Genomic DNA, 25,297 nt, shown 5'->3' with positions numbered 1-25,297 from the left:
CGGGGCGGGGCGCGGGCGCTGCAGCGCGCTGATTGGCCGGCGCCGCGTTCCGAGGCCGTTAACGGCGGCGCGGCCGGGCCGCGGCTCCAAAACAAAGGGCAGGCGGCCCGCGGGGCGGCGGCGGGAGGATGCCTCGCGCCCTGCCGAGGTGCCAACGGCCGCAGCGCGTCCGGGGCCGCGCCGGGGCCGCCTGAGAGCCGAGCCCGCGCTGACCGGGGCCCGGGCCGGATGGGCGCTGCGGGCCGGGGCGCGGACCGCCGAGCGGCCGTGAGTACGGGCGGGCCTGGACGCTGTTGAGCTGGCGGCTACTTTGTGGCGACCCGAGGCTCCTGCGGCTGCGGGCGGGGCCCGGAGGCACCTGTTGGGCGTCCGGGCTGGCGGGCGGGGCGCGAGCGGGCTGCACCTGTGGATGTTTTTGTTCTGATTTGATGTTTTAATTTGCTATTTGGCTCCGTGTTGGAACAGACCACAAAGCCTAATCTTTGATTTTGTTCCCCTGTCTCCCCCCACCCCCCGTCTCCTTCCCACTTCGGCCACGAAAAAATTAACAATGAATTAGATGCCTGGTGTGTAATAGGCTTGTCCCTCTTTAAAAAAAAAAATGTTGTGACCGGTGAGGGAAATGAGGACAAAAGAGGTCTCCTAGGAATGTTTATTAAAGGGGAGGGGGTGTTTTCAAGTTGCCCACATAAAGATCGTGACTAAAATGAATCGTCCTCCGTATCAGTTCCCCGCTTGTGGCACTCGGATTTTACTAAAGCAGAGCTTGCAAAAGCCTTAGCTTGGGAAACCTGCTAAGTAGGGTCCCCCTCCCCCAGGCCTGCCTCTGACATCTTTGATGTCCAGATAATGCGCTGTGTTCCAGGATGGAGGGGTGGGGGTGGGGGAGCTGTAATTTCATTTTGGGTAGATAATGACTTTGGAAGACCCCAGTTTTCCCACCCCCAAGCTTTTTCTGTTCACTTGCATTTTTTCTTCTTTGTAGTCAGAACGTACACACTTTAACCTGTTGTTTCTTTTGCCAAGAATATTCTTCTTTCCACCCACCTCACTCCTAAACTCCTACCCAAGCCTCAAGAGGAGGCTTACCTCCTCTAGGGAACACTTTCAGGTGTTTCATCTGAGCCAGCTGCCCCTCTCCCACACCCATGCACCCTCCAACCTCTGCTCCCATCTAGTAGGTGTGACAAAGGTTTGCTGAGTCCCTGCTCCATGCCAGGAGCTGTGTTTGATGCTGGTTTTGAGTTTAGTAATCCTGCACTTGTTCTCCCCTACTTCTGGCCCTGGGCTCTTGGGTGGCAGTAGTGGCATAATTGAGGAATGCTAATACTGAGGGCTCTCCTAGACTCTTACACCTCCCATGGTTAGAGTGTTTCCTTCTCGTAGGAACCTCTCCACGGTAGGACGGGGGCAAAATCATATCCTACCATGGACCTACAGCACAGGGTCTGGCCTGTATTGGGCACGTAAAAAAAAACAAACAAACTGATCTTCATTACCAATCTGAATAGTGGCCTCAAAGATTTCATCTTTAAGGAATCTCTGTACCCAACATGGGGCTCAAACTCACAATCCCAAGATCAAGAGTTGCATGCTCCACTGACTGAGCCAGCCAGGTGCCCCAATAACCTTTGCTTTTTAAACAAACTTTTTGTTATGGAATAACTTTAGATTTCCATAAAAGTTGCAAAGATAGTACAGACAGTCCCAATATGCCCCACACCCAGTGTTCCCCATTGTTACTATCCTACAATGCTGTGGTGCATTTGCCAAAATGAACAACTGACATGGATACACCCTTGTAACTGAAGTCCAGACATTAGATCTTTCCGGTTTTGAAGCACTGAAATGTGTAAAGCCCTTTATATTGGGGGCAGTGTTCCTGTAATGCCTATTCTTTGATTCCTGCCCGTTGTCCTGTCTCTCAGTTTCACAAGGACTGCTATGCTGAGGGGCAGGGATGAGCTGGGAGAGGGAATGGGACTGCCAATAGAGTTTTACTGCATTTTTCCAAACCCTCGGGGACTGATAAATGAAAACTAGAATATGAAGAAGCAGTATTCTTAGTTATTTGGTAGCATGTATAACCACGTCAGCCCTATATGAAGTGGCCCTATAACCACTTCAGAGCTGTTCCAATGCGCAAAGCTGGCAAAACCAATACTCAGCTGCTGGAAATGCTGGAAATGCTTTAAATGCCAAGGTCAGATTGCCAATAGACTCTGCCTGGGTGGATTTAATGCCAGGAAGATATAAAATTGGCATTTCAAGAAGCTGCTATGCTAAACTTTAATAACACAAATTCTGTTATTCTTGGAGCCCTGATTAAAACACAGATAAGCAAGGAAACCCCTATTGTTAACTAAGCCCATTGTGGCTATTTATTGCTATCCCTTTCAATTTGTAAGGGCTTGTCTGACTGTGTAATGACATCTGTTCTCTACCTGCTGGGTCTTTGATTTTGCCTTTTCCACATGTTGTTAGATCTAAGATACCGGAAGTAACTTCACTAACAACTTACCTACAGTTGTAGAAAATATGAACACTGAAAAAAAAAAAGAAAAAACAGCAATAGAAGTGCTTTCAAACCACCCTCTGATGCTCTTCATTTGAGATTCATTTGGTTGTATGTTTGTTAGATCTGCTAATCAGCAAAACCTCTAGGGGGTGGAAATTTTGTCAGGAGGATCTCAGGGGAGGTTGGAGAAAGTTCTGAACAGCCAAGACCCAAGGGCTGAGGGTTCTGGGGACGACAATGCCAGTTGAATTCATAAAAGCAGTCACCATTCCTCCTGTGATAGACACCCTGGGGCACCTGGGAAGGCTGCCTGCTGGTGATAGTAAAATGGAAATCCTGGAGCCAGCCCACTGTCGTCCACACCCAAGAAAGGGCCCCTTAATCTGGCACCTGCAGAGCCTCACAATCAGGACCAGATTCCCTTGGGGCTTATGAGGTGTGGAGACACCCTTGCCAACCCTCTGTCATACTGTAGCAATGACATGACATCTTGTGTAATTCTCTGGACCTCCTTGTGAATCGCAGTTTACCCACAGATAAGGTAACAGCTTGGCTTGAGGTTCCACGGCCACCAAATATGTGGCGTGGTCTGAATTGAACCCTCTTGTACCTTTGGTTCCCCCCTGCCCCATACCACCGCCCGGCAGCCTGTTTCTTTCCAGACCTCACCTGCTGGCTCCCTCATGGTGCCACACTCTCACCCCTGAGCACTGGCCCACTTCTAATTGCTCTTTGCATCTCTAGTTTTTCTGTCTCTTGCCCCAACACAGGGCACCAAATGTTCGATTATGTTCTTTTTAACACTTTTTTTAAAGTTTATTTATTTGGGGGAGGGAGGGGGAGAGAGAGAGAGGGAGACAGAGGATCCAAGCAGGCTCTGTGCTGGTAGCGCAGAGTCCCATGCTGGGGCTCGAACTCACGAATTGCGAGATCATGACCTGAGCCGAAGTCAAGCGCGTAACTGACTGAGCCACTCAGGCACCCCACCCCCCATTATGTTCGTTTTAGTATGCAATTAAATAATTACAGGTTAAGATTCATACTCTCTGTCCTCCCACTTCCGTTGGCATTTGGGTCTAGAGCCCACCCTTTCAAGTGAGAAGGGCAGTGGTGTGTGGATAGTGCCTTGGCCTTTCCCCCTTGTTGATACCAAGGAAACCAGTAGCCCCTGCTAGGATGTGTCCCAACGCCCTGGCTCTGGGGAACTTTGTTACCAGTGGGTGAAATAAAAAAGAAGGTATTCCAAGTTGTTGCAAAAGAAGGCTCAATGCGAGCACATTAATCAGTAGTCTGGTGGGAGACAGATGGTGGAGGCAGGACTTGAGGCAGGAGGGAGGAGAAGTGAGGACTGGAGCTTGGAGAGCAGAGGCGCCTAGCCACTGGGTGTTGAAAGAGCCCAGACACCCCTTCCCAGATCCCCCAGAGACGCAGAGCCTGGGGGAGGCCAGAGAGCCAAGGGGGCTTTATTTGGGGGCAGCCAGATAGGCGGTAGGGCTGAAGGAGTCTTCTCATCTCTCCCAGTGGGTCCACTGATCACCAGGCCTGCAGTTCCTGAAATGTGGAGGAAAGCATTTCATCCTGTAATTCAAGTAAGAAGGAAGACTGTATGAAGGGAAGCTGGTTCTGCCAAAGGCAAACTAGACTCATGCTATTGCCCATTGATGTGAATCCTTCCAGGCCTTTCCATGCACGTGCTGTGTGTGTGTGTTTGAACAGTGAGTACATACATTTGGTGTCAAAAATCAAAAGTTACCAAAAAGCATACAGTGTAAGGGAAGTTGCCTTCCCCCATCCTTCCTACCCCCAGGTGAGGTCCAGCCTTGGAAATGTTTATCAGCGCATTTACCCTTCTCCTTTGGCTAGACTTGAGATGGTTTCTAATGTTTTGTTATTGTTGAAAATATTGTAACAACCTTTATCCAGTTATTTGCACATGTGCATGTCATTTCTTAGGTAAAATGCCCCAGATGGGCCTGAGGTCTAGGGGTGTGTGCCCAGGAGTGCTGATAGGTGTTACCAGGTGGCTACAACAAGCCCTCAGCAGTGGTGGTATCAACTTTTTAAGTTTTATTTATTTAAGTAATCTCAACATCCCACATGGGGCTTGAACTCACGACCCTGAGATCGAGTCGCATGCTCTTCTGTCTGAGCCAGCCAGGTGCCCTGGTGGTATCTTTTTAAAAAATTTTTGCCCACCTGCTGGGTTGTAAGACATACCAGACTGCCTTTAATTTGCAGTGATGAGTGAAGTTCACACCTGTTCATGTGTCTTCAGGCACAGAGGTCCAGGGCTTGGACTATGGCTTGGAATCCACAGCTTACTAGCTGTGTAACCTTGGCAGATTGGTTAACCTCTCTGGGCCTCAGTTTCCATATCTGCTCAGTGGGACTAATAAGAACAACCCCCCCATCTTTTAGGGTTGCTGCCAGTTCTTTGATTCTCATGAAATCAACAGCTTAAAATAGTGCTGGTTTGGGCTGGGAGTCTCTTCAGAGCCCCTGTGTTTCCTTTTCTGTGATGGATGTTAATGTCCCTGCCACCTACCTGGGGTTCCACTTCCACCATGAACTCTAGCTGAATGCTTTCTCTGCCTGGTGCCTCCCTTCCTCCTCACAGGGGAAGTGGTGGGTTGGGACTGGAGCTTATGTGCCAGGAGCGGTAATACTGGGAGGTAACATGGTGGCACGGATAGTAGAGAGGATGGGTATCCCCAGGTGTGGGGAAGGGAGCCTGCGGCCCTTGGGCAGCCTCCAGTCCATCCTGTAAATGTCAGAGCTGCTTGGTTGGGGCTTTATTTCTCAGTGTTTTTGTCTTTAGAAGTGTGATAATGGCCCCATATGGACATGGGCCTGATTCACATTCTCTTAAAATAATTATACATGTTTATTTTAGGAGAGAAATTTCTGAAATCCAGAATATTGTTTTTGCTCTAAGAAATTACCCTGCACAAATACCTTTTGGGGGGATGGTTGCTGCCCTCCAAACCCAAGAGAAACACAATGTCCTGTAGTAAACGTGATTCACTGAATGCATTTGCCTTTTAGTTACTTCACGGTGGTTCTTAACCTGCCAGTAGATCTGGTTGTACAAGCCCATTTGTACACTGGTTGCCTGAAAACTTGCCCATGATTTCCCCAGTGCCACAGTGGATATCCAGCTTATTTACTTAAGCTTATTTACTTAATTTTTGAGAGAGAGTGAACACACAAGGGGAAAGGAGGGTGGGTACAGAAGATCTGAAGTGGGCTCTGTGCTGAGAGCCGAGAGCCCAATGCAGGTCTCAAACTCATAAACCATGAGATCATGACCTGAGCCTAAGTTGGATGCTTAACCAACTGAGCCACCCAGGCACCCCTGGATATCCAGTTTAAAAGCCAACTGAAAACACAGTGTGACACACCCCTCAGTGACCATGAATCCAGGCCTGGCTGTTTCTCTGCCAGGACACCCTTTGAGGGATGGTGACAGGGGTGGAGGTCAGGACAAAATGGTAAAATGTGTGTGCATGAGACACACTCCTGCTTTTTTTTTTTTTTTTTAATAAATTTTTAAAAATGTTTTATTTATTTTTGAGACAGAGCATGAGTGGGGGAGGGGCAGAGAGAGAGGGAGACAGAATCTGAAGCAGGCTCCAGGCTCCAAGCTGTCAGCACAGAGCCTGATGTGGGGCTCGAACCCACGAACTGTGAGACCATGACCTGAGCCGAAGTCAGACACTCAACCAACTGAACCACCCAGGCACCCCCACACTCCTGCCTTTCAAAGGTTGGCCATGAGTGCTGAGCATGGACAAGGCTCAGTAAAGGTGACAGGGCCGTTCCACAGAGGCAGACCTACTGGACGCTGGCAGCTCCTCAGGTAGAGGACACCTGGGGCGGGGGCCGTCCAGTGGAGGCTCACAGTGGAATGGCACACATCCATGCCATCGAGCAGAAAATAAACAGAAAACCCTTGGCAATTTGCCACTTTGAAAGGTGTTGTCCCATACAGAGGGAATTGCACGCGAGCTAAAAGTGAGAGGTTTCCTCCGTTCTTATGAATAAAAGTGAAACAAAAAAGTGTTTTTGTTTTCAAGTAAACTCTACCCCCTGACGTGGGGCTCAAACTCATGACCCCGAGATCAAAGAGTCACATGCTCTGCCCACTGAGCCAGCCAGGCGCCCTGAAATCACTTGTTTCAAGGCTGGAGGGCAGTTTCTGTAGTTCTCCAGTCATGGGGAACAGTGTTTCGGCCACTAAAGGGACAAGACTCCAAATACCTGACCAGCTAGCTTGTGAATAATCTGAGATTCCTGTTTGTCGGCCCCTTCACTGTGTGCTTTTGGAATCTTTTAGAATCAGAGGGAGTCTGAAGAAAGGAAAGAAGGGACAAAACTTAAGCCTCCTTTCAATAAAAAGAGAAAACTCAGGTGAAGATATTAAAACAGACTCAACATGAGTTCGGTAAGAAATAAAGTCAGGAAGCACCTGGCTGGCTTAGTTGGTAGAGCATGCGACTCTTGATCTCAGGGTTGTGAGTTCAGGTGTGGAGCCTACTTAAAAAAAATAAGTCAGAACAGGTTCATTCCTTCCTTATTGGTCATTACTGATGGGTGGGGCATGTGTGTGTGTGGATCGACTTCGTCTACGTGGCCAGTGTGGGACATTGGGTGGGGACACAGGAGATGGAGATGGGCCGGTGCAGGTGGTATCTGAATTGACACTCACCTCTGTGACCTGCCTCTGTGACCTCCCTCAAAGACGGGAGGGATGCCAGGGTTCAAATTCATAGAGTGTCCAGTAGTTTGGGGCAACCGAAAAAACCTGATAAAATGTATTGGGACTAATGTGATATCATGAAAAAGTGAAAGTTTGAGGAATCACTGATCTGGAATATCTCATATAATCAGACTTCTTCAGAACTACCTTAACACTTGGTTGAGAAGACCATATTTTGGAGAAAGAAATGGAGCTTCATTTTGGAGGATAGATGTGTAGGTGTGGATGTGTCTCTTGTGTGGAAATTTCCTCCACAATATTCTTTTTATTTATTTATTTATTTATTTATTTATTTATTTATTTTTGGGACAGAGAGAGACAGAGCATGAACGGGGGAGGGGCAGAGAGAGAGAGGGAGACACAGAATCGGAAACAGGCTCCAGGCTCCGAGCCATCAACCCAGAGCCTGACGCGGGGCTCGAACTCACGGACCGCGAGATCGTGACCTGGCTGAAGTCAGACGCTTAACCGACTGCGCCACCCAGGCGCCCCCACAATATTCTTTTTTATTTAATGTTTACTTTTTATTTATTTTGAGAGCAAGAGCGAGCGAGTGCGGGCGGGCGCAAGCAGGGGAGGGGCAGACAGGGAGAAAGAGAATCACAAGCAGGCTCCACGCTGTCAGTACAGAACCAGACAAGGGGCTCAATCTCACAAACTGTGAGATCATGACCTGAGCCTAAATCAAGAGTCAGACGCTTAACCAACTGAGCACCCAGGTGCGCCCACAATATTCTTGTAGTTGAGTTTCTCTGTTGGGAAATGGGATGAACCATTAATTTTTGTTTATGGTATGAAATAGGATCCAGCTTTTTCTTTTCCTGTAGATGGGTATCTGTAATGTCCAGCACCATTTTTGGAAACCTCTCTTTCTCAGTGAAGTGTAATACCACTTTGCTATATCTGGTGTTCATCTATGAATAGGTCTGTTTCTGGGCTCTCTTTCGGGTCACATTGACCTGTTTTCCTGTCCTGTGCCTGTGCCTTGATGACCATGGAAAATGGCAGGACTTGGGGCAACTGGGTGGCTCAGAGCCTGGAGCCCACTTCAGACTGTGTGTGTGTCTCTCTCTCTGCCCCTCTCCCACTCACACTCTGTGTCTCGCACTCAAAAATAAACATTATAAAAAGAAGAAAGGAAGGAAGAAAATGGCAGGACTTGCTCTCTGGCAGACTCCGGTAGAGTACATGCTTCCTTTATGCTCTTTAAGAGGGTCCAAGTGTCCTCACTAGTTTTTAAGCTTTTTTTTTTTTTTTTATATTTATTTTTGAGAGAGAGCAGCAAGAGCACGAGCAGGGGAGAGGCAGAGAGAAAGGGGGACAGAGGATCTGAAGTGGGCTGTCAGCACAGAGCTCAACACGGGGCTCAAACTCATGAACTGAAAGATCATGACCTGAGCTGAAGTCAGACCCTCAACCTACTGAGCCACCCAGGAGCTCCTTGTCTTCACTATTTGACCTTTGACATGATGGGGCTCAGGGTGTACTACCCTAAAATATGTCACCATATTGAATATCTTAAGCTGGAGGAATTTGAGAAAATGGCAGAAGGAGGAAGGTCACTCTGACCTCCCCCTTTGCCTTTATTCCCTGAAACAGGTCATTAAACTCCCATGTGAAAGGTGCCCTTCTGTACCAGGAGAATGGAAATTCTTACCACCAGAGACCAGGAATTTGGGGCAAAGAATTCTGTGTAAACAAACCTTGTTAAACCTACCCCACCTTCCTAATTATTTCTTCACCATGGTCTGCCCCTAGCCCGAACCCCTCTGCCTTGTCAGTTCTTCACAAGTAAATGGTTTCTTTGTCTAAAACGTAGAAAAGCTCCCTGCTCCGCTGCTTCTTTGGGTCTTCATTCTTCTGTGAAGGCTCCCAGGTACATGTAAGCATTCAATAAAATTTGTGTGCTTTTCTCCTGCTAATCTGTTTTTGCCAGTTTAATTTTTAGACCCAGCCAGGGACCCCAAGAGGGTTGAGAAAACTTTTCCCTCCCCTACAGACACTTCTAGGAGAAGTTTTAAAATTACATCTCTCTTGCTGGCTCCCTGGCTTGCATATGGGTGCACACACACACACACACACACACACACCTCAACACATCTTCCTTGATTTTTATTTGAATTGGATTTAATTTAAAAATTACTTTGGGGCATCTGGATAGCTCAGTCGGTTAGGCATCTGACTCTTGATCTTCACTCAGGTCTTGATCTCAGGGTCGTGAGTTTAAGCCCCACACTGGGCTCTGTGCTGGGTGTGAAGCCTGCTTAATTAAAAAAAAAAAAAATAGGGGTGCCTATGGCCTGGGTGGCTTAGTAGGTTGAGCATCCAACTCTTGGCTTTGGCCCAGGTCATGATCTCCTGGTTCGTGGGATCAAGCCCCACTTTGGGCTCTGCGCTGACAGCACTGAGCCTGCTTGGGATTCTCTCCACCCCTCCCTCTGCCCCTTCCCCGCTTGCATGTGTGTGTGCACTGTCAAAATAAATACAACTTTGGAAATAATAAAAATTACTTTGAGGAGAATTCATATGTTTATAATATCTTCCAGTCCTGATCTTGGTGTATCTCTCCATTTATTAAGGTATTCCTCATTGTCCCTCAAAGTTGTATACTATTCTTGTAAAGGTGTTTCAGATCTTTGAATTTATTCTTACTTTGTGTTGTTACACTGTTGTAGAAGTGTATATTTTCCATTCTAATCTTTATGCCTTCTTGCCTTGCCTTCCCCAGCTGGCTGGGATTTCTGGAAGTGCTGAATGAAAGTGGTGATATGGAGGTTCATTCCTGATCTCAAAAAGAATGTTTTCTAAGTCTGACCATTGAACATGATGTTCACTGTGGGTTTTTTCATCTTTATAGGTATCTTAACAGATATCTATAAAATCTATCTATAACAGGTACCTATAAAATTAACAGATAAGGAAGTTCCCTGATGTCCCTTAGTCTTCATGGAATGTTAAAATTGCGAATGGATGTTAAATTTTGTCAAATGCTTTCTCTGCATCTATTGAGATAAACAGATTGAGGGAACCATAGGCAGTACATTTTATTAACTAAATTTTCTAACGTTAAATGATTTTGTATTCTTGTGATAAAGTCAACCTAATTGTATTTTATTATCCTTTTAAAATAGTATTTGATTCTGTTTGGTAGTATGATTTAGGATGTTTGCATTTTGGCTTATGAGAAGAAAATTATAGTGAATTTTATTCTTTCACTGCCCTGGTCAAGGTTTAGTATCAAGTTAAGCTAGCTGTGTTCACTTTGATTTCACTAATGTTAATCAGATCTGAATTCAGGTTTGCTCTTTTCTTCCTGAGTCCTATTTTTCAGTTGTATTTCTTCCAGGAATTTATGTGTGTGGTTTGCATTTTCAAATATATTAAATTGATCACAACATCCATAAATCTCACTCAAAGAAAGTGATATTCCATTTCTATTTCTGCCAGGTTATTGCTTTGATCTGATCTCTCCCCCACTCCCCACCTTCCCTCCAATCATTGGAACAAAGCTTTATCAGTTTTATTAGTCTTTCTGAGAACAAACTTTTGGCTTCATTGAACCTTGTATATCCATGTTTTTCTTGTCTGTTGCATTGAATTTTTTACTATTTCTATATATTTTCTTTAGGTTTCTCTGTCAGTTTTCTAACATCTGAAAGATGGGTGTTTAGTTCATTAATTCCACCTGTCTTATTTTCTAATCTACCTTCTAGAAGATTTTATGTTTCCTTGTAAATACTAGGAAGTACTTACTGTTTAATTCAAAATATCTTCTAATTTTCATTGTCCTTAGACCCATGGGTATAAAGAAATATGTTCCTTTTTTTCTCTTTGGATTATACTTTTAAAAAAATCAGTATAATTGACATACAATAAATATCTTAGTGGCTTCAAGTGTAAATCATATGGACTGGATAATTTTATATATTATGAAATGATCCCCACCATAAATCTAGCTATCCTCTGTCCCCATACAAAGTTATTACAGAATTACTGACTATATTCTCTATCTGTACATTACATCCCGATGACATCTTTATTTTCTAAATGGAAGTTCCTACCTCTTAATCCCCTTGACCTGTTTTGCCCATTCCCCCAATGCCTGCCCCCTCTGGTAACCAACCATTTGTTTTCTGGATCTGTGAGTCTGTTTTTGTTTTTTCTTTAGCTATAAGTGAGATTGTATGGCATTGGTCTTTCTCTGTCCGACTTATTTCACCTAGTGTAGTACTGTTGATGTTGATCCATGTAAGATTTCATGGTGAGATGGTAAGATTTCATTCTTTTTATGGCTGTGTAGTATTCCGTTGTGTATATACACCACATCTTCTTTATCCATTCATCTATCGATGGACACTTGGGCTGCTTCCATTGCTTCCCTTTTCTCCACATCCTCACCAACACTTGTTAATTTTTTGTCTTGTTGATAATAGCCAGTCTGACAGGTGTGAGGTGATAGCTCCTTACAGTTTTGATTTGTATTTCCCTGATGATGAGTGAGTGATGTTGAGTAGCTTTTCACGTGTCTGGTGGCCATTTGTATGTCTTCTGTTGAAGAATGTCTATTAACGTCCTCTGCCCATTTTTTTAAATAGGCTTCATAGTCAGCATGGGACTCAAACTCATGACCCTGAGATGAAGAGTTGCATGCTCCACCGACTGAGCCAGCCAAGTGCCCTCTTTGCCCATTTTTTAAAAATTTTTTTATATGTTTATTTCTTTTTTGAGAGAGAGACAGAGTGACAGAGCATGAGTAGGGGAGGGACAGAGAGAGAGAGGTACAGAACCTGAAGCAGGCCAGGCTCTGAGCTGTCAGCACAGAGCCTGATGCAGGGCTCAAACTTACAATGAGATCATGACCTGAGCTGAAGTCGGATGTTTAACTGACTGAGCCACCAAGGCGCCCCCCTCTCCTGCCCATTTTTAATCAGGTTGTTTATTTTTAAGTTGTGTAAGTCCTTTATATATTTTGGTTATTAACCCTTTATCAGATGTATGATTTGTAGATATCTTCTCCCATTGCCTGGGTGGCCTTTTGTTGATGGTTTCCTTTGCTGTGGAAAAGCTTTCCAGTTTGATGTAATCCTATTTGTTTATTTTAGCTTTTATTGCCCTTGCCTAAGGAGACTGGTCCAAAATACATTTTGCTAAGAATGATGTTAAAAAGCTTACTGCCCCTGGTTTCTTCGAGGAGTTTGTTGTTTTCTGGTCTTACATTCAAGTCTTTAATCCATTTTGAATTTATTTTTGTGTATGATGTAAGACAGTGATCCAGTTTCATTTTTTTGCATGTAGCTGCCTGCAGTTTTCCCAAAGACCATTTATTGTATATTCTTGCCTCCCTTGTCATAAATTAATTGACTGTGTGTGTGAGGTTTTTTTCTGGGCTCTTGATTCATTCCATTGATGTGTGTGTGTCTGTTTTTATTTATTTATTTTTTGTATTTTTTAATCTATATTTTTTAATTTAATCTTTTTAATGTTCATTTTTGAGAGAGAGAATGTGAGCAGGGGAGGGTCAGGGAGAGAGGGAGATACAGAATCTGAAGCAGGCTCCAGGCTCTGAGCTGTCAGCACAGAGCCCAGCGTGGGGCTCGAACTCATGAACTGCGATATCACACCTGAACTGAAGTTGGAAGCTGAACCGACTGAGCCACCCAGGCACCCCTGTGTGTCTGTTTTTGTGCCAGTACCATACTGTTTTGATTACTGTTCATTTGTAGTATAGTTTGAAATTAAGGACTATGATACCTCCAACTTTGTTCTTCTTTTTCAAGATTGCTTTGGCTGTTCGGGATCTTTTGTGGTTTTATACAAATTTTAGGATTCTTTGTTCTAGTTCTCTGAAAAATGCCGTTGGTATTTTGTTTGGGATTGCATTGAATCTATGGATTGCTTTGGGTAGTATGAGCATTTTAACAATATTCTTCCAGTCCATGAGCACAGAATATCTTTCCATTTATTTGTGTAGAAAGTAGTACATTTCTGAATTTCTAAGCGTATGAAAATTTTCTCTTGTGGTATTTTCTTATTGATATCTAAATTTAGTGTTTTGTGGTCAGAGAATATATTGTGTTTTCAATCCTTGGAAGTTGGTTGAGACTTGTGTGTTTGGCTTTTCTGAATGTTTGTGTGCTTTAAATGAATGTGGATTCTGAAGTTCTTAGATACAGTTTTCTCCATGTCTTTTATGTCTAGTTGGTCCATCACATCATGCACATCTTCTGTGTCTATTCATTTGTGTTTGTCTGTTCTGCCAGTCACTGAAAAGAATAAAATAGGAGTATATTTATACTATATATGCTGTATATTAAGTATACTATACATATGTAATAAGTATACCATGTTTATGCTTTATATAATAATCAGTAATCCTACTGTGATTAAAGATTTATCTGTTTCTCCTTACGGTTCTATCAATGTTTGATTTATATATTTTGAGGCTATGTTATTAAGTAGTCAGATTTACACTTTTTTTTAATTTTTATTTTTTTAATTTACATCCAAGTTAGTTGGCATATAGTGCAACAATGATTTCAGGTTTTACTGCTTTATTTTTTTTAAAGTAATCTCTACACCCAACACAGGGCTGGATCCCACAACCCTAAGATCAAGAGTTGCATGCTCTACAGACTGAGTCAGCCAGGTGCCCTGTCCTTTTGCTGTTTTAGCTACTTTATTGTGAATCACATGCATATAATAAATACACAAAACAGGGGCACATGGGTGGCTTAAGCACCTGACTTCGCTCAGGTCATTATCTCACAGTTCATGGGTTCGAGCCCCGTGTCAGGCTTTGTGCTGGCAGTTCGGAGCCTTGAGCCTGCTTTGGATTCTGTGTCTTCCTTTCTCTGCCCCTCACCCACTCATGCTCTGTCTCTCTGTCTCCCTCTCTCTCTGTCTCTCTCTAAACATTAAAAAAAATTTTTTTTTAATACATAAAACAAATATATTGTTAGCAAATAATTATAAACTGTATGTCTGTGTTGCTATCACCCAGGTTCTAGCTTCATCTTTCAACCATTCTGTGTCCTTATGTTTAAGATATGTCTCTTGTAGGGGCGCCTGGGTGGCTCGGTCAGTTAAGCGTCTGACTTCAGCTCGGGTCATGATCTCACAGTTTGTGAGTTCGAGCCCCACGTCAGGCTCTGTGCTGACAGCTCTGAGCCTGGAGCCTGCCTCGGATTCTGAGTCTCTCTGTGTCTCTCTCTTTCTCTGCCCCTCCCCCACTTTCACTCTCTTTCAAAATAAATAAATAACTTAAAAAAATATATATGTCTCTTGTAAATTGCATCTTAGATGAATTTTGTCTTCTATCCAGTCTGACACCTTAAACTACCATTTAGCTTGATGTGGGGCTTGATCCTACAACTGAGATTATGACTTAAGCTGAAATCAAGAGTCGGATGCTCAGCCGACTGAGCCACCCAGGTGCACCTACTGTCCTATCTTTTTAAAGCTGTACAAAACGACACTGCTGTTCTTTTACTCACCTATTTACCATCTTCTTTATTCACCATTCCTTTTTTTAGACTCTGACGTTTAGGTAGTATTGTTTTTCTTCTGTCTGAAGCACACACATCCTTGTACTTCCTTTAGTGGTATTTTGCTGAAGTCAACCTTTATAGTTTTCTGATAATGTCATTCCGGAATTCTCGAAAGATATTTTCACTGGATATAGAACTCTGGAATAGCCAGATGTTATCTTTCAGGACCTTAAAGTTACCTTTCCTGACTACCCTCTGGATTCTGTTATTTTACTTGGGAAGTTGTTCTGTTGAAAGGTAGTTTTCCCTCTCCTTCTGGATACTTCTAAGACCTTTATTTCCTTTTCTTTGGTGTTCTGCAGGTGCTCTGCCCCATTTTTCTCCCACTTTACCTTCTATAAATCTAAATATTTTTCTGAGCTTTTACTGTCCTTTTCAAGAAATCAAGCCACATCAATATTGTAAGCGTTTTCCCCTATATTTTCTTCTAGGAGTTTTATAGTTTCCATTCATACATTTAGGTCTTTGATCCATCCTGAGTTAATTTTTTTCACTGTTGTTTTGAGAGGCAGCAAGTAGGGGAGGTGTGTGTGGGGGGGTGGTGACAGAAGATTTGACGTGGGCCCCATGCTGACAGCAGGGAGCCCAATGCAGGGCTTAAACTCGAGAACCATAAGATCATGACCCAAGCCAAAGACACTTAACCGACTATGCCACCCAGGCATCTATTTTTTGAGTCAGTTTTTGTATGCGGTGTTAAATAAGGGTCTAACTTCATTCTTTTGAATGTGAGTATCTAGTTTTCCCAGAACCACTTGTTGAAAAAACTGCCCTTTCCCTAATGAATCATAGCACCCTTGTTTAAAATCATTTGACCCTACACAAGGGTTTATTTCTGGACTCATGTAATTTTTTTTTTTAATTTTTATTCATTTTGAGACAGAGCATGAGCAGAGGAGGGGCAGAGAGAGGGAGATATAGAATCTAAAGCAGGCTCCAGGCTCTGAGCTGTTAGCATAGAGCCTGACGTGGGACTTGAACCCACAAACCATGAGATCATGACCTAAGCTGAAGTCAGAAGCTTAACTGACCGAGCCACCTAGGTGCCCCGAGGTATTAGTATTCTTTAGGTATAATATTAAAGAATTAGATCTTCCAGTTCTGCCCCCCCCCACCCTATTCCTCAAAATACATACCTCCTGAACATGCCTCCTTGACGTATTTTGTTCCCTCCATAACCCACTACTTTGTCTTGATTCATTGACAGGTTGTGACATTTTTCTCTCGTCCCAGCTGTGTGGACAGTGCCACACGCCCTCCGAACAACAACGGCTCTTGCATGCATATTTCAGTGTCTCTTTTGTCAGAGAGCCCAGCAGAGCCGCGGTTCTTCCGGTGCCAGCCCTGAGCTGAGCGAGGAGTGCCCTGCCGAGATGGTGAAGATGACAAAATCCAAAACTTTCCAAGCTTATCTGCCAAACTGTCACCGAACGTACAGCTGTGTCCACTGCAGAGCCCACCTGGCCAATCATGATGAGCTGATCTCTAAGGCAAGTGGTTTGTGCCCAGAAAATGATGAGATCCCCCTGAGGATGATCAGACCTAATTCGTAGACAAACATTTAACCATTGTGTGACTTTGAGGGTCTGTTGTGTCCGGGAAGTGTAGAGACTCCTGGGCAGCATTGATGAAAGTTTCGTGCATGGTGGAGTGTGACTGCACTGTGAAGTTGGTGTGCTTAGTGTGTTGGTCGTGGTGTTTGTGCAGTGGGTGGGTTTTGGAGGGATAGAAAATCACAAAAAGCAAGAGGAGTAGGTTAGTTTGTCAGAGCAGTAAAGTTAATGTAAAACCAAAACACATCAAAGGAACAAAGGAAGTCTAGCAAATCTGTGGGAAGAGTTTAATAATAAGGGAATTAAGAAATTTTAAAAACTCAGAATGCTTAAGGAGAAAACTAGCCTATCATAGAGGAATGGGGGAAAGAGGATCTTTTTTTTTTTTTTTTATGTTTTATTTATTTTGAGAGCGAGAATGCCAAGCAGGTTCTGTGATGTAAGTGCAGATCATGCTGTAAGTGCTATCGTGCTATAAGCACAGATTACGCAAAACTGTGAGATCATGACCTAAGCCGAAATCAAGAGTTGCACGTTTAACCAACTGAGCCACCCGGGCACCCTGAAGAGAGGATCTTTTAGAAAAATCGTCAGGATGGACACTCTGAACAGGGCCATGGCAGCTGCCCTGGGCACTCTGTGTAGGACCAGGAGCAGCCTAGTAGATGAGAAAAGAACAGCCCAATTCCTTATTATTAAGTTGGACCCTTTTTTAGCAGCGTTTGAGGTCTATACTCAACCACTTGTGAACACGTAAAACGATTCAAATGTAGTAGGTGGGAAGTTGTGACCGTTCTCTCCTGCCCATCCTTGCAGGTCACCACCACCTCCCCCCATCCTCACAGGTTTGCCTTCTTGGGCTACGTGAACCTCATGCTCCTTCAAAAACAAAGTCAGGAAGTTGGGCCTTTCAGGAATCCCTGCTTAAGCTTCGCACTTTAGTCAGTAGGAAGATTGCTTGCCTACTTGTGTTTTAGCTAGGTGATAATGAACGGTTGTCTCATTTCTGTTTATCATCTAAAATAAACACAGTGAAACGAGGCAGAGAGTTCCTGTGCTCTCGCTGCTGTGGCTCCTTTGTCCATTCAGAAGATTCAAGTCAGAAATGCGAGGGCCTCGGTTCCTGGTTTCTTGGGTGCCTTCCAAGGCAGGCTCCGTGTGTGTCACAGTGTCTGAGTTTGTGGAAGGCAGAGCCACTCTGTGACCGCCAGATGGGGCTGTGTGGCTTGGTGACCTCCCTGAGCCATGCCATCTCAGAGGGCATAGGTGTTTGTTGGCATCATCATGGTGTTGGTTCTGAAGCATGCTGGAGGCCCCATCATGGGGTGGGCCAAAAGGAATTTGGGATGCTTCTTTCAACGAGCCCGAAAGACTGTTTTTTTAATTACATTGAAAGTAGAGACCTGCTAGGTGGAAACAGCCGTGACCTTAACTGAGTATCTCAGGATGAAAGTCATGCTGAGAACCTAAATGCACCAAGCACACAGTCTGCCAAGAGGCATCAGACCTTGCATTTCAGCTGGTGATACAGGAAACTGCTGCTTTTCCTTCCATACATTGTTAGTCCGTAAGTTACCATGTAGAGCAGAATCCAGTTCATATGAGGACAGAGGTATTGTCTTGACAGGTGTTCACGAGCCTCTGGGGCCATCTTTGTCACTAGTAAGCAATGCCTTGGTCCAGGGGAACTATTCCTGGTACAGGCAGGTCTAGTTGTTAGAAGGCTCTGATTTTATCTGTGGCCCACATCTGGCACACCACCTGTTTTCTGTGAAGTATTATTGGATCACAGCCACATTCGTCTATTTATGTATCACGCCAGAGTAGTTGCAACAGAGGCCGCGTGGCCCCCAAAGCCTAAAATATTTATCAGCTGGCCTCGTTTACGGAAGTTTGTAGGCCCGCACTCTAGTCTGACTTCTATCTAAACCCGAACCTCAGATCTGACCATATCACTGATCCAAACCCTGTTTAAACAAGTAAGGATTTGCAGAGTAGGTGAGAGAATTAGGAAAATTGGTCTACCGAATTGAAGGCTGATAAGGATGTGCAGGAAAACCTATGAGATGATTATTTGTTAAATTGGCCATGATGTAATATTCCTTATTCTAGAAAACCACTTGAAAACTCTTCTTAATCTGAAAGCTGTATATTTCTTTTTTTTTTTTTTTTAAGTTTATTTATTTTGGGAGAGAGAGCACACATGTGAGCGAGTAGGGGAGGGACAGAGAAAGGGGGAGAGAGAATCCCAAATAGGCTTCGTGCTATCAACGCACAGCACCACCCCCTCTCCCCGTCCCCCATGCAGGGCTCAAACTCACAAACTGTGAGATCATGACCTGTGTCAAAACCAAGAGTCAGTTGCCCAACGGACTCAGCCACCCAGGCGCCCCTAAAAGCTATATAACTCAGTCAAAACACTGGTAGCCTCAAGCTAGGTTATACCACAGTAACAAAAAGCCCCCAAGTCACAGTGGCTTACCACAAAGGTCTTACTCCAGTGAAATGTCTGTCCAGGGTCTGGGAGCACTGTGACTCCTGGGTCCTGTGTGGGGTCCAGAGCCCCGGAGGCCTGTGGTAGCCGTTCCTCAGCTTGGCCCTCCACTCACGTTGAGGCCATGACCTGAAAAAGTGTCTCCACCTTTATTCCAAAATGCAAAACTCACCATCCCTTTTCATCTTACCACAACAGACATGTGACAGCTTTTTCTTCTTTGCAGTCTTTTCAGGGAAGTCAGGGACGAGCCTACCTCTTCAATTCTGTGTGAGTACCACTGCCGTTGGCCTGTGGACCTGCTGTGTTCATGGTCACATTACATTTATTGCTTCTGTACATCCGTGCAAACAATTACTCAAAGGCTAGAATGACCAGAGGGTTTTTGAAAAATTTTTATTTTCATTTAAAAAAATTTTTTTAATGTTAATTTTGAAAGAGAGTGCAAGTGAGGGAGGGGTGGAAAGAGAGGGAAACACAGAATCTGAGGCAGGTTCCAGGCTCTGAGCTGTCAGCACAGAGCCTAACGCAAGGGCTTGAACTCACGAACTGGGAGATCATGACCTGAGCCGAAGTCGGATGCTTAAACAACTGAGCCACCCAGGCTCCCCTTTTTATTTTTTTTATTTTGAGAGCAAGAGGGTGCGTACGAGCCAGGGAGAGGGAGAGAAGAGAGAATCTTAAGCAGGCCCTACACTCAGCACGGAGCCTGTCATGGGGCTCGATCCCACAACCTTGGGATCATGACCTGAGCCAAAACCGAAAGTTGGACGCTTAACCAACTGAGCCACTCAAGCACCCCAGGTCAAGTGTTTTTAAGTGATCTTAAAGAATTGTACCCTCCAGTCAGAGTTTCAGGGAAGAGTGTGCTCTTACCTGAGGAACTAGCTCCCACATGCGGTGTGGTCTGTGCCCCATTTGTGGTGGGTTTGAATTTTACTGCGCTATGCACCACAGAACTGTCACCTCCCTAGGAACCTGGCCCATCTTGGAATTCTCCTGGGGAAATGAACAGTTGTTCCTTCTCATACAAGGTGGTGGTGGGCAGGGGGCGGGAAGGTGGGGCATTAAGAAGAAACACTGGTGCCTTTGGTAACCAGCTAGCTGGAGAAATAACCACCTAAGGCGGGAGCCAGGGGAAATGCTCTGGTCTCCAGCGATTTCCTGCCTCCTCCCCTGTAGGGTGAACGTGGGCTGTGGCCCCGCTGAGGAGAGGGTCCTTCTTACTGGCCTGCACGCGGTCGCAGACATCTACTGTGAAAACTGCAAAACCACGCTTGGATGGAAATATGTAAGTAACTGTCTATTCCAACCTCTTGGACACTGCACAGATTACCAGATAAAACACATTACTAACAGACACAAAATTCGCGAAGGAGTAAGCCCTCCCCCTGGAAGTGTCAATCCATGTTTTAAGATAGAAATTCTGAGCCAACTAAAGATAGATGTAATCACATAGGCACACCTGCGCTCCCAGGGCAGGGGTGACAGCCATGCCTCACAGTCCCACCCTGCAGACCTAGGCCCCTGAGGGGCCCCTGGAATGAGGGGAGGGTCCCACCTGTCTGGGGGACGCTCGCCGACTGGCCAGGCCTGCGGTGGCTGCTGACATTACTTAGCAGTAGCGATGGCAAGCAGAACCGTCTGTGGTGCTCAGAAGTTTCCGCCGCGCCCACTGAGGCCTGGCCTCCCCCCGCCCATCAGAGGTTTGGCCTGTGGGCAGCTTCTGCTCCCCCACACTCCCTGCTCCCGTTTTCCCCACCCCTCCTGTCAACTCCCAGATTTGTCCCTCTGGCCTGCACACCTGGTGCCCCCTGGCCATTGAATGCACGTCCACCCTGGGCTCTGGCATCTGAGAGGCGTGTCTGGGTGTGGCTGGCACCTGCCTTCATGACGTGCTCTTCTGCAGCGATTCTGGTCATCTTGGTCAGGGCCAGCTGCTCTCCCTCTTTCTGTAATTCCTGATTGTTCCTATTCTCTGCATTCCCCATCACACATGGAGATGGGCTTGGTGAGGCCTGCACACACCCCCAGCCCGTTCTGCTCCACCCTCACTGCCCACCCAAGGGCCTTCTCTTCTTCCAACGTCTTGAATGACCTCCAGGGCACTTGGCATAGTTGCCTTCGCTTGCCACTTATCCGCAGTCCCTGCAAGGAGGCTCTGGCTCCTCAGCCTCCCAGACTGCCTCGCACATGGTAGAGGCTCGGTAGCAAATTTGAATTAGCCTTTCCCTGTGAGTTTATCAGCAACTTCACAACGAGTAGGAGTGGCCTGTCCTGTCCTAGGTGTGCTTGTCACCGAGACAGACCCTGCCCCCCCCCCACCCGCCCCGGCCCTGGTCAGTACTGCACACAGATCACCTGGGGAGATTTAATACCATCCACTTATTTTCTTTACCAAGCATGCAGTGAAGCCAAAGTGAAATCGATTCTGTCCTGAGACCTTCTTTCTACTTTTTTTTTTCTTTTTCAAGGAACATGCCTTTGAGAGCAGTCAGAAATATAAGGAAGGAAAATTTATTATTGAGCTTGCCCACATGATCAAAGACAATGGTTGGGAGTAAAGTGAAAACTTTGTTCTCTTCTGAATCCTATTTTGTGAAACTGTAAATGTAACGGAAACCTAGGAGCATCCTGGATGACAGTATTTCTTGAACTTTGAACCTTGTAGGCTGGCCTCTCCCAGCTGTTCTGGTGGTAAGGTGTCCCCTCAGCCTCTGTCCTGTTCATGTACATGGCTGTTTCCGAAATGTTTCAATGACCTTTTCTTCTCAAGTTCCAGAGAAAGAATTAACCAACTGATGACTTATCCGTCTAGTTAATACCTTCTTTTAACCTATGCCTTTACGATAGAGTTTGGTTGTGCTCTTTCACGTTTGATAGAAAACCAAACTGAATTTCTGCGGACTACAGGGTTAGGGTCTTTTTAGAGAGCAAGTTCATTCCTCTCTTTTGGAATGAGGGTACTATAGCCCACTTTTTTCCCCTAATTCGTGAAACTACAAATGGACTGTTCCTCTTGCAGATGAACTGTTAAGGCATAGTGCTCATTTAAGAATCTTCCAGAAGCAGCCAATGAATCTATATGCCAAGGGACCTTTTTTTTTTTTTTAAGCCTTGCTCAAAAACAGAAGACACCACTGATTACATTTTAGATAAGCTATAAATAGAGAAATATGCCTAATGGAACATCTTGTTTATTTAAGCCAACAGCTTCCCTATCTAGAAAGCAAGCATTAGCAAAGGGGTCTGCAGGGGCACGCTATTTAGGCTGCAGTCCGGCAGGGCCCTGGCGGTGGGGCTTCTGCATCAGTTGCTGAGGGTGGGTGGTCCACAGAGTTAGAGTTTAACGCACTGGACCGAGTAAAATCGGATTTCCTTTTCTATTCTGATGTACTTGAAGAAAAAGAATTACTTTTGCATATGAAAGAGGCCAGAATGAGCAGGATAAACTTCCAAACTTGAGATTTGGGAGATTGTTTTAACATTTTTTTCAGGAAAGGTTAAAGTTCTAAGACCTATTTAAACTTTGTAAATGAATATGGGTCTCTTGTGCCCCACTGGTTCTGTCCCTTGAACTGATACAGAAGGGATCTGGGTGGTCTTCTAAGTCCTGTGTCTCAACCATCCACCTGTGCCTCTGCAGGGAGAGGGCACTGTGCAGAATTTTGGCCAATGTTCAGAGCATGGAGGTCAAAAATCATTCCCAAATAAGTTCTGTTTTTCAGTGTTTGAGCCTGACTCCAGCTGCTAGGCCTGGCCAGCAGCTCCAGGGGTCTGGTGGGGCCTCCAGTGTAGCTGGAGACCCCTGAGCCCCCATTGCTGGGGGTGGGGGCAGGAAGAGAGGGCCCAGGGAGGCAGGGAGAGAGAAGGGCAGTGTGCCCAGAGGTTTCTCTGCCGGGCCAATGTCTGAAAGACAAGGTCAGCCCCGTGGCAAATGTGAGCTGGCTGGGAAGGCTGAGAACGGCTTCTAGTCCGGTGGGAGGTCCCTTTCCTCCTTCCAGCCCTCCTGAGCCCCAGAGCCCATGGCCCCCCTGGGTGGTTTTGGCACAGCTGCTCACCTAGTTTCCCTTTTGGCACCGTCTCTCGGGTTAAGCCTTGGAACGTGGGGAAATGGCGCTGCCTTGCTGTGGGTGAGGGCACGGGAGTGCGAGCTAGTGTATACGCATGTCTCCAAGTATCGGAGGCAGATCTCTGTACAGCCGTGTAGGCCTCTGCGTGTACAGGTGCTCCAGCAGACTGCTGCTTCCTGAGCTGGCGTGCCCCCCCCCCCGCCCCCTCCCCCCCACAGATGTAGGTTGTCCCAGAGCAGCCCCGTGTTTGAGTTCATGTGCAGCTATACAGCCTTCAGGCTCCCAGGGCACAGTCCTGCACGCATGGCACACTCATTGCCACGGTCAGAAACCTGAAGACGCCGCACTTGAGCTGGCACGTGAAGCATGGTCACCTGCAGCTTCGGTCCTTAGTGGCAACTTTGAAAGGACAGAAAGACGCCTTCGTTGAGGAGTACTCCTCTTTGAAAACTTCACCTAAACTGACACCTCCCTTCTTGCCTTGGTGCCTCCATGAGCCTCAGTGCTGTGTCTGAGGCTCCAAGAGGATGAGGGAAATGGGGGTCCTGGGGGTGCTGAGGGCAGGGCTCCCGAGCACTTCTCCGCAAGAGCTTCACGTAAACTGAAGAATCTTCTCAAATTCTTCTGACCGAATTTTGTATATACTAAACTTCTATTTAAAGCTTTTATATGTTCTGGGCAAGTTTACTGCTCCTTCGATTTGAGCACTTTGGTTTTTGTATTGTCTTTTGTGATGGCATTGAAACATTTTTACTAGTGGTCTTAGGAGGCCTTGTTTTGTTTTGTTTTGTTGGTAATTGATACCAACAAAAACCCTTACCACTTTTTTTGTTGGTCTTCTGAAAAACCCAAGCTCCTCTTGAAACCAAAAGAACAGACCGTGAGCTGGCTTCAGGGAAGGACATTCACACACGAGACCACAACCAGATGTGCTGGTAAAGTGTTGGAATGTTCCACCCTTTTAAATTCCTAAACAGTAAATATCATCCTGTGACTTTTATTTAAATTATTTAAAATATTTTTTTCCTTGAAGTTTGGGAGGTGATGCCAGGATCATAAATGCATTTAAACTATGTGGTGTTCTCTGGCACAGCACATCTACTCTAAAAGTGTGGTTTAGTTTTGTTGCTGTTTTATATATACATATATATAGTATTTTTATACCTTAACGCTTATTCTTGATGGCATCTGTCAGATATTACGCGAAATCAGAAATGGGAATCTTTTTTAAAAAGTCCTTTAATTTACCTGATGACTTCACCAGGTACTTACAAAATCCAAGTGGTTTTAATACCTAGAAAACTAAGTTCCAAAATGACCTACAGAAATGTAAACCCTCATTTGTCAAAGGCTCTTGGGTGGATCTGCAGCCCAGAGTGGCCTGGCCATGCCTTGGGCCAGGTGCATGTGGTCACTGGGTGCAGCTGGAGGGACGGACCGATGGACAACAGCCTGAAGGTTTGCCCCTTGGAGCAGGACTGCCAAGCTCACGTGCACAAGCCTCCTTCAGCCTCTGCGTCCAGCCCTCTGTCCTCTGTGTCCGTGTGAGGTTCAAAAATAAAGCTTCCAATGTCAGATGTGTCCTTCCCAGTAGCACCTCCTGTTGTGGGCACTGGGGGCCCTGGATTCCCACAGTTCTCATTGTCCATGGCTTCTCCCATGTGGGGTCCTGTTCCTTGAGGTGGAGAGGCAGGTAGTCCTGGGTGTGGGCCACAGGGGAATGTGGCTGTGACTACCCATGGTCCTTGCTGGGCAGGCCTCAGTGAGTCCACGCATAAGGCAACAGAGCTTTCCCTGCTGCGGCTCCGGTCCCATGTGGGGCCATGCGGCCCACTGTCTCCTAGAGCTCTGTGTCACCGGGCTCCCACCAGTTGGGCTTGTGCACGTAGCCCAAGAACGCCTAACCTGAGCTCACCCCTCCTGAACGCTGAGGGGTTAGGAGCCCTCTGGGACTCCCTCTTCACCCCCACATACCCGGAGTCCACGAGCGACTAGTCAGTGGCCTGCAAGTGCGTTTACATGGCTGTCACTGCATCCAGCCCTCTCCTCCTGGGTGAACCAGACTCTTGGGATACATTTCAGGCACAAACACTGGAGTGTAAGCCCTTCACTAATTGGGAGGGTAGTGGTGAGGAGGTCATAAAGAGGGATGAGGGCCAAAGGCAGAGGCTGAGAGGTCACTCCCTAGAGCCCAGGTCCCTGGTTCCAGCTATGGTCACAGGCAAGGGATTGCAGAGGCACAGGGTGCCTGTGGGGCTCAGCCTTGTTCTCAGCACAGAGGAAAGCTGGTGGCAGGCCTGAAGCAGGATGACCACAGGCTGATGAGCTTTAGGTGGGTGACACAGATATGACC

The 25,297-nt window shown here is 45.9% G+C and overlaps 1 protein-coding gene across 4 annotated transcripts; it reads left to right on the top strand.

The window, feature by feature from the left end:
* Positions 1–107: 107 nt before the first annotated feature.
* On the top strand, positions 108–24,519 carry LOC125917280 (protein yippee-like 1). Of its 4 annotated transcripts, none has more exons than XM_049623527.1 (5): positions 108–267; positions 16,032–16,314; positions 19,098–19,141; positions 20,054–20,162; positions 24,295–24,519. In XM_049623527.1, exons 2-5 carry the CDS (start codon positions 16,198–16,200, stop codon positions 24,490–24,492), a joined length of 468 nt encoding a protein of 155 aa, XP_049479484.1. In that variant the 5' UTR covers positions 108–267; positions 16,032–16,197; the 3' UTR covers positions 24,493–24,519. The 4 variants fall into 4 exon arrangements, with proteins under 4 accessions (XP_049479484.1, XP_049479487.1, XP_049479485.1 ...); XM_049623530.1 differs by having other exon boundaries at positions 109–267; positions 21,346–24,519; XM_049623528.1 differs by lacking the exon at positions 108–267 and adding an exon at positions 4,090–4,107.
* Positions 24,520–25,297: the final 778 nt, after the last annotated feature.

Source organism: Panthera uncia, unplaced genomic scaffold, assembly GCF_023721935.1.
Source record: "Panthera uncia isolate 11264 unplaced genomic scaffold, Puncia_PCG_1.0 HiC_scaffold_1655, whole genome shotgun sequence".
In the NCBI taxonomy this organism is placed as follows: Eukaryota; Metazoa; Chordata; class Mammalia; order Carnivora; family Felidae; genus Panthera; species Panthera uncia.
Note: the sequence above shows the minus strand (reverse complement) of the source record. Positions and strands in the feature narration are given on the sequence as shown.